Source organism: Echinops telfairi, unplaced genomic scaffold, assembly GCF_000313985.2.
Source record: "Echinops telfairi isolate 266 unplaced genomic scaffold, ASM31398v2 ScPeMD7_9;HRSCAF=40, whole genome shotgun sequence".
Lineage (NCBI taxonomy): Eukaryota > Metazoa > Chordata > Mammalia > Afrosoricida > Tenrecidae > Echinops > Echinops telfairi.
Genome location: NW_022103906.1, coordinates 85,830,017 through 85,839,365, shown reverse-complemented (window position 1 = coordinate 85,839,365; position 9,349 = coordinate 85,830,017). Strand labels below are relative to the sequence as shown.

The 9,349-nt window shown below is 38.2% G+C and overlaps 1 protein-coding gene across 2 annotated transcripts in view; it reads right to left on the bottom strand.

The window, feature by feature from the left end:
• WDR35 (WD repeat domain 35) overlaps window positions 1-9,349 on the bottom strand; it is a 71,718-nt gene that overhangs the window by 54,367 nt on the left and 8,002 nt on the right. For both annotated transcript variants that reach the window (XM_004696391.3, XM_045286734.1), the window contains exons 4-8: window positions 8,384-8,476; window positions 7,169-7,297; window positions 5,134-5,267; window positions 3,292-3,457; window positions 3,008-3,153 (exon numbers count right to left, since the gene is read on the bottom strand). In XM_004696391.3, the coding sequence (XP_004696448.1) occupies window positions 3,008-3,153; window positions 3,292-3,457; window positions 5,134-5,267; window positions 7,169-7,297; window positions 8,384-8,476 (668 nt within the window). The remainder of the gene's footprint in view (window positions 1-3,007; window positions 3,154-3,291; window positions 3,458-5,133; window positions 5,268-7,168; window positions 7,298-8,383; window positions 8,477-9,349) is intronic.

Genomic DNA, 9,349 nt, shown 5'->3' with positions numbered 1-9,349 from the left:
ATATCGAATTCTTAAAAATCAATAAATATTATACTAGAAAACTTAATCCTGAAGTCTTGCATCGCTCTTCCACCCCAACATGTAACAGGTCACCAAGTCCTGTTGCTCCTCCTCCTCTGTATCTCCCACGACAATCGCCTGCTTTCTTGATTGAATTGCTTTAATACGCTCCTAATTGCAATTCTATCATTTAATCTCTTTTTTGATTCTCAGCCTTTGCCCCCACATTCAATCTCTATTCTATTGTCAGAATAGTACATTTATGTACTTCCTAGCACATAAATATAATATCCTACCCTGATGTGTAAAAATACCTAACAATAAAGATCAGTATTATAAGTGCCTCAAAATCATATTCTTTAGCAAGGAACACATGCCTCTCTTCTTCTGGTCTTAAACTGAATTCTTTGGCTTAATATTCCCATCATTTAGGCATAGTTAGTGTGTATTCACTCATAAGAAACTACCAAAAACCAAAGCAAAACTCACTGCCATCCAGTGAATGCCAATTCATGGCGCCCCTCCAGGGCAGGCTAGAACCGCCCTTGTGAGTTTCAGAGACCACGACTCTTGGTGGTTTCAAACTGCGGACCTTGCAGCCCAATGAGTAACTACGGCTCCACCAGGGCTCCCATTAGACTTTTATGGTTTGGGCCCAGATAATATTTGTTTTGCCTGAAATCACCTGTCTCTTCTCCCACAGCTTCCCTTCTTTACTCGCTCTTGTCTCCCCACAGTCTCCGATTTACCCTTCAGGATAAAATTCAAATCCTGTCTCCCTGGTGATCCTACCGTCTTCCCGCTCTCTATGGTCTTGGAGAATTTAGACAGTAAGCTTGTTGAGAGAACACACTTTAAATAATTATCTTTATTTCCCTATCCTTAGGAGACAATAAACATCTCTGACTTAAGTAAATTTAGCATGGATCCAAGTTAATTTATTCATATATTGACATAGTACATTCTATGTAGTGAAGTGATGACAGAACAGATGAATGCAAAAAGTTTTAAAGTCATCAGAAAAAAGCAAACAATGTATATATCTTATTTCAGGAACAGCATAACCCCCATATTTCAAAAGTTGGTGTTGATATCCCTTGTTTGCATATGTTCTAAATTTGAATTTAATGAGCAGGGATATCAACGGGGTTCAGCCTGGTGAGTAAAGGAAAACAGTCCTATCTCCCGGTCTGGCTGCCTCTATAGGCACCGAAGGGGAACAAGCAAGCTCTGCGGATGCTATTCTGGGTGTTGACACAGCCACAATGAAGGGATAATGACGCATGTCACTGGTGGTGGCAGCAGCACCACCTTGCAAAAAGAAAATCAAGTTTCACTAAGTGGTACTTCAAAAAAACAAACCCACTGCTGTCCATTGTGATTCATAGCGACCTTGTAGAACAGACCCAAAGGAGCCCCTACAGAATCAACTGCCACCGCTTTCTCCTGCCTAGCCGCTCATGGGGTCAAACCACCAGCCTATGGATTAGCAATCCAGTGTCTAACCACTGTACCACAGTGGTTCCTCAGTGTACGCTACGGATCAAACATGAGGTATGCATTCAGGGCGATATGGCTATAGACAGGTGATGACCTTTCTTATGTGGACAGAAAGTACACTCCACTTGGAAAAAAAAGTATTATATAACACAGCAGATAAAAAGTTTCTGTATGGCTGAAAATACATATTATTGTAGTCTATGGTGACTATGTAAAAATCAACAGGATATTCAAAAAGGACTGAAGAGTCTAGAGATAGAAAATAAAATAGGTTAAAAATTTTTAGCTAATTCGCGGAGATGAGCCAGTCAGGGTGCGATGTAACAACGATGAAAAATACAACTTTCCTCTAGTTCCTAAATATTTCCTCCCCACTCCCACTACCATGACTCGAATCCGACCTTGCAAGTCTGGCTAGACCAGAGGATGTACACTGGTACAGATAGGAACTTGAAATACAGGGAATCCAGGGCGGATGAGCCCTACAGGACCAGTAGTGTGAGTGGCGAAACAGGGAGGGTAGAGGGAGAGCGGGTTGGAAAGAGGGAACCGATTACAAGGAATTATATGTGACCTCCTCCCTAGGGGACGGACAACAGAAAAGTGGGTGAAGGGAGACGTCAGACAGGGCAAGATATGACAAAATAACAATTTATAAACTCTCAAGGGCTCATGAGGGAGGGGGGAGCGGGGAGGGAGGGGAAAAATGAGGACCTAATGCCGGGGGTTTAAGTGGAGAGAAAATGTTTTGAGAATGATGAGGGCAATGAATGTACAAATGCGCTTTACACAATTGATGTGCATATGGATTGTGATATGAGTTGTATGAGCCCCTAATAAAATGCTTAAAAAAAATTATTTAATTATTATTAAAAGTTCTAATTTTCTAAATCTTTTTAAAGTCAGCATCTATTAGTTCTCCTACTTGATATTTTCCAATGCTATTTCAATGAAATCCTCTTTAAAAATTAAACTTATTTTTAATACCATTGGGAAGGCTAATACAAATATTTATGAACCGGAGTTTATTTTAATGCAATATTACCTAATATTAATCATTAACAAAAACTTTCTAAGAATAACTGATAATTCCACAGCAAATTAAAAGGATTAGAAGTTGGGTGATAGATATGTGTATTAAATATGTAAGGACATTTATGATATCAACTTTAAAATCAGAAAAATTCATCTGAAACTAAATTACACTAAAAAAAATACTCAAAGTCAATCTGTAAAGAAATGCCTATTCAAGTCACAGAGAAAAATCTTCAAAGTAACTACTCCCTGGTTTCCTAAATGTACAAATTATAAAATACGATCCATGACAAAATAAAATTCCTCTAATATAGAGATACTAATCAAAAACATATACCTAATAGCTCATCATTTGTACTCACCATACCGGTGAGAGAAAAATACAACAGACTTATCTTTCATTGCTTTTCCCTTACCATATACCTTGCACATTTCAATGCTATGAGAGAAGATAAAATTTTGATACTTTTACCTCCCCAAATGGACTGTAAAACTGCACAGTGTTTACATCCTTATCCTGAGTGACTGCCTTCTGGGATCCTGCCACAGCTAACACGCTGCCAGTGTGATTCCACTGGATACTGACCACATACATGCCGGTGTCAATTAGAACAGGGTCTAGTCACACACACAAAAAGGAAAAGAAAAAGTAGGTAAATGCTGCTAAAACTCTTAAACTTAGAGAACTTTACAACCTTAAAAGAATAATTCTTAAAACTTATTCTTAACTTGCTACATTAAAAAAAAAGTACTTACTTTGGTCATTCTCATGTCTCATTATTTGGCATCTTCCATTATCAAAACAAAGAGCGAGGCAAGGACAATCCGGCTCCACGTAGCCTTCTGTGCCATGGTACCAGTGGATGCCAGCGATGCTGATTGCTCCAGTGACATTCACCAGGCAGCTGAGCTTCATTTTCATCTAAATGAAATCAGTACATTTTAAAACAGATCACTCTAAACAGAGCGTGACAGAAAGACCATTGAAAATTGAATTTTAAAAATCTAGTTTCAAATGCAAGCTCGACTACTTCCTGTTTCTCTGGCCTGGGCAAACACGGACACCTAAGTCTCAGTTTTCCCCATAGTGAAATGATGATTAAAGAAAAAGTGACAGAGTCTTTGAGTCTCAAATGAGATGAGGTGTAAGAAGATACTCTGTAAATAGTAAAGCATCATATAACAGTTAACCATCACTACATCCACTAATGACTGGCTTTCTGAATGTCCCCACCCTCACTAAAAATAAAACTGTCCATCATTAAGGTCAGAAACCTATCATGGTTAAATTGTTCAACTGTTTAATTGACATATAATTCACCAATCACACAGTTCCATGGTTTAATCTTACTAAAAAGAGCTGTACAATTATGATCACCATCATTTTTAGAACATTTTCTTGTTCCTTAAACTCATTACTATTAATTAGCTCCCCATTTCCCTACTCCAACCTCCTCTACCATAGCCCCAAGAAACTATACCCCAAAAAAAATAACAAAATAAAACATGAAAAACTCCAATCAAAAAGAAAGAAGAAAGTATTAAAAACTAGAACAAATTAAAAATAGGTCAAAAGGAGAACAAATGATAGGGCGTTAAATTTCAACCTAACTCTAGCTGCATTAATCCACTTCCTAATGTACTCTTGTCTGGTGTAACGCCAAGATTGGTTTGTGAGATTATACTAGCAGACTCTTTAGTATTCTGTGTTCTTTCTAGATCTTAATTTTTCATCCTTGCTTTTACATCTCCCATTCTCTTTACATTCTTTTTTATCATGAATTTAAAATGTGTATTGTACCAAATACCACAAAGAAACGGATCAAAATAATATATGAATAAGTTTTAAATTTTTCTACATATTGACATTGGTATCTATTCAACTGATCTAAAATATAAAGTCCTATAAATCTGTCTTAAGGGAGCTTCAATAACAACATATCCCCAGAACATTTCCCTAAAAGAAATGCTACTTAAATGTATGCATACTGCGATCTTGCTTCCAAGATAAAGGAAATGGTTCCACAAAGTTTGCCATTTTAAAATTAACATTCAGAGAGAGCTGTGGCTTAAGCAAAAATTATATTCAAACGCCCTCATCCCTAAAGTGAAAAACAAACTCAAATGGTTCACATTCACCCAGAAAAGCTATAAATTTTTCAATTTCATGGTGAAATGAGGAACAAACGATTCTGAAAAGTACATTCTTGCTACAAAAATGTCTTTGGTATCTACATGTGCACGTCAGCTTCAGGGATGAGAGGAAGCTTCCCTTCTTCCTATATTTCCACACACCAAAATCACGTCCTCGGCTACCCGGACTTGAACCAAAAGTTAGACTCTTACACGTTGCATTCATTTAGAATTATGTTCATTTAGAATTGTATTCGAATCAACCAAGAATTTCTTTTTAGTAAAAACAAATTTAAAAAAACAAAAACAAATTTTAGACCATTATGAAAAAATACTGAATTAAAATTTTTAATTATACAAATCATCCAATTAAGTGCATATACACATATGAATAATATTTATGAAACTATGATATAAGTTACAAAAGCTAGGACTACATGTGAATGTGTATATTCATATACTTACTATAAAATTCCCTTGATTATCAAAGATGTGTATTTCCCCATTTGCCATTCCAAATAGTAAGATTTTACTATCTGCTGACCATGCTACATGGCATAGCTGTATACCCTTCAAGTCCTTTCCCCAAATACGATTCCCTAAAGCAAAACATAAAACATAATTATTTCACCAATCTTTCCAGACAATGACCTTCCACCATTGTTCTTGAAAGTCTTCACCTCCCTAAACAGATCTTACATGTATTCATCACAAAACTCACGTGGTATCCAGTTGGTATAAACCACAAATCCAAACCCACTGCCATTGAGTCAATTACGACTCATAAGGGCCATATACTGTCAATAAGCATTTATTAAGCTACTACTATGTGCCAAACACCCTGCGAAACATGTTAAGGAAGAGCGAGTTAAAATGTTTCCCTCTCGGTGTGAGTGGCGATACTGGGAGGGTAGAGGGAGAGCGGGTTGGAAAGAGGGAACCGATTACAAGGAATTATATGTGACCACCTCCCTGGGGGACGGACAACAGAAAAGTGGGTGAAGGGAGACATCGGACAGGGCAAGATATGACAAAATAACAATTTATAAACTATCAAGGGCTCAGGTGGGAGGGGGGAGCGGGGAGGGAGGGGAAAAATGAGGACCTGATGCTGGGGGCTTAAGTAGAGAGGAAATGTTTTGAGAATGATGAGGGCAATGAATGTACAAATGCGCTTTACACAATTGATGTATGTATGGATTGTGATAAGGGTTGTATGAGCCCCTAATAAAATGATTTTTAAAAAAAGAAATGTTTCCCTCTCTTTCAATCAGCGAATGAACCAATTTTAAACTCCCTAAAGAAAAGCTTTAAAAAAGAAATTCCTTATTCTAGCTTTAAATACATTAGAATATAACTGACTCCACATGTCTCCCCTTTTGTTACATCCCAATACAAAAGAAGAGGTACCCTCCATCTTGACTGAAGCTAATCTCTCCACTTATTCTCTGGTCAGGTTCTTTCTAACTTTTCAAAACAACCCCACTATTAATTATTCCCCTTCTCTCTTTTGCTTTAAGCTTTTCTCTCCTGACCCTTTCTTATCAGTATTTAAGCACACCTGGCTTACTCCTCATCAAAACCACCACCTCAACTAAAAAACAGAAACAAAAAAACACTGTACATAAGCTTAAATTTTCCTACAAATTCTCACTCACCTCCTGCCATTCCTTTTCCAACCAAAATTCTTGGACAAAGTCTCTGCTTCATTACCTTCCATTCAGCCTCCTGGGCCCATCACAATCTGCCCTATGATGCCACCAAACTGCTGTCAAGAAGGGGGCTTTGACCTACTGTTAAACCTGGTTTTTCGTTTGCACCCCTTTCTTCTTGACACTCTCTTGCCTTGCATGCAAAGCCCTTGGTTTCCTAGACTGAGCTTTTTCAATGTCCTCTATGGAAGTATTTTCCTCTGCCCACCCCTTAATGTTTCTGGTTCTTACAGCACGAATGGTCCATTGGCTTTGCATCTATTCCAATGACTTCAAAAACCAACCTTCTCCTGGTGATTCACAGAATTAAGCCTTCCGTTCTGATATTTTTTAGTTGAAGATTATTATATCTAACCATGAGCTGAGAGTTATTACTTGGATGTCCTATGATATGATAAAACCAACATATCCAAAACTGAAGTCTTCACTCAAAACCAATCTTTCTCCCATACTCGCAATTTCAATGAAAGGCACCACCATCAAAAGGCTACATTTTTGTAGTCTAACCACATCAAGGTAAGTTATATAATCAGGCAGATATATTGAAATATTCCTAAAAAGTTTATTCACTATTTTGAACATATATTTCAAAGAATAAATATTATTTCTTGAGTATATTTTAAAATAGTGCAGACCAGAAAGTGGTTCTTGAAAGTCATCAAATTGGAAACCAACTGTTTTTGTTTCTGTGCATTTTTACCAGCACACTAACATGATCATTAACTTACATCTCTAAACATAAAGAGTATCAATTAAATCCTGATCTGAATGTGGAATCGATGCCTCACCATCCACAAAGCCAACAATCACGGCCCCGTCTTCATACACGATGCAGATCTTCTGTCCATCGGCATTCCAGCTCATACTGCGAACCACGGACTTGTTTCTGTTGTTGATCATTTCTTCATACCAAGAGCCTATTGATATAAACCAAACAAGTTATAAATCAGAGCTTTTACTTAATATCCACTAGAGGTACTTAAAGAGATGAAAATATTCTATGACATATAGAAGGAGACAAATATTTGTAAGTTTTCTCTAAGCTAATTTTTTTTTAATTCACTCCCAGCAAGACGATTTTAACTCATAGTGACCCTATAGGATAGATGAGAACTGTCCCTGGGTGTTTCTGTGGCTGTAAATCTTTACTGGAGCAGACAACCTCCATTGAGTCTCCTTGCATACATTATTATCATTGTGCAGCCACTCCTCCTGTGCTTCACGGCTGGGAGATCCAACAGAACACAATTTTTAGATATTGCACTAAGGTGGCAAGGGTAAAAATATAATAGTGTACACACAAAAATACTAATAATGTGTAGGAAGGAAAAGACCACCAACATTAATGAAACAGCCAGGGAAGAAATTTCTGTCATGGAACCAGTAAGAATTACTTGCACCCAGAACAGATTCAAGTCCCATCTATAGGGTGGCCAACTGGCCTCGTGTCAAGTTTGATCCGGCATAGTCAGGAACACAATCATCTCTGCCTGGTAGTAAGGTGGATGGAGATTCATCTATAGCTAGAGTAGATCTGCCAGTGGCTCAGTCTGACCAGATACTCTGCAGATGGGTTTTGGGAAACTAAACAGTTTTAACTGCATATAATTCTCAAACTATACATTTCAAATCATATTAAAAAGAGTTGAACAATCATCACCACAATCCATTGTAGAACATTTTCTGCATTCTTGTACTCAACATTATAAGCTCCCCATGAAGAAACGGTACAAATTGTAAACTAGCAGCCACAGCAGACTCAATGGCAGTGGTCTTAATACACTTTTAAAGATCACTGAGGGCCTTGTTTGTTGGGGGTTGGGCTGCTAACCACAAGCTCAGAGGTTCAAACCCATAAGTTCCTACACAGGAGAAAGATGAGGCTATCTGATTCCTTAAAGATTTGGTCTCAGAAACCTCAGGGGCAGTTCTACTTTTTTCTATAGGGTCACTACAAGTCAGAATCCGTTCCAGGGCAATGGATGTGGGTTTGGGTAGTATACCTTTATATAACATCCATACGATGATAAGCCCATTTTGATCACTGGTAGTCAACTTCTGATACTGTTCATTCCATGTTACAACTTGAACAGCACCTAGAAAAATTATAAAACAATACAATTGTTTAAATTACGTACAAATATTACAGTTACTTTCAAATTAAGAATTTTACATAAACACCCAAAGCATGTTAAAAACAATATACTTCCTGTTTAATGTCTTTCTTATAGTTGTAGGTTGCCATCAGGTCACCCATAAACAATAGTTTCTCAGAAAGTTTCCTGGTCTTACTCCGCAGCTGATACACTCAAGCCCACTCTTGCATCCTGTATGAAATCTGGGTGTCTTCTAACAGAGAGGGCTTCTAGCACTGGACCAGGCAACAGTCTGTTGTGACCCATGGCATTTTCAGTGGTACATTTCTAAAGTAAGTCTCTAGGCCTTCACAGGTGGGAGACACAGCAGAACACAATTTTTTTTAAATGCATCCTTGTCTGTCTTAGTTTAGGAGTCTTGCTGAAACCTGTCCACCATGGTTGACCCTGCTGGTCCTGGCGATACTGGTGAGTAATATCCACAAAAGTAACATGGACATAAAAAAACAAAAACAAACATATCTTGGAAGAATTACAGCCAGAAGGCTTCTTAGAGGTAAGGCTGGAGAAACTTCATCTCACACACTCTGCACATGTTGTCTCCAGTCTCTGGAGAAGGACCTCATGCTTGGTTAAGAAGAGGAACAGTGAAAAAGAGGAAGCCCTCAAGAAGAGGGGTTGATACCACGGCTGAGACAAGGGTCTCAAACACGGGAAGAGGGGTTGATACCATGGCTGAGACAAGGGTCTCAAACACAGGAACAACTGTGAGGATGTGCAGGACGGTGCCATGTTTCATTCTGTTGCGCATAAGGTCGCTATGTGGGGGAACCAAGTCGATGGCACCTAACAACAACAAGCCACCGCAGGAGA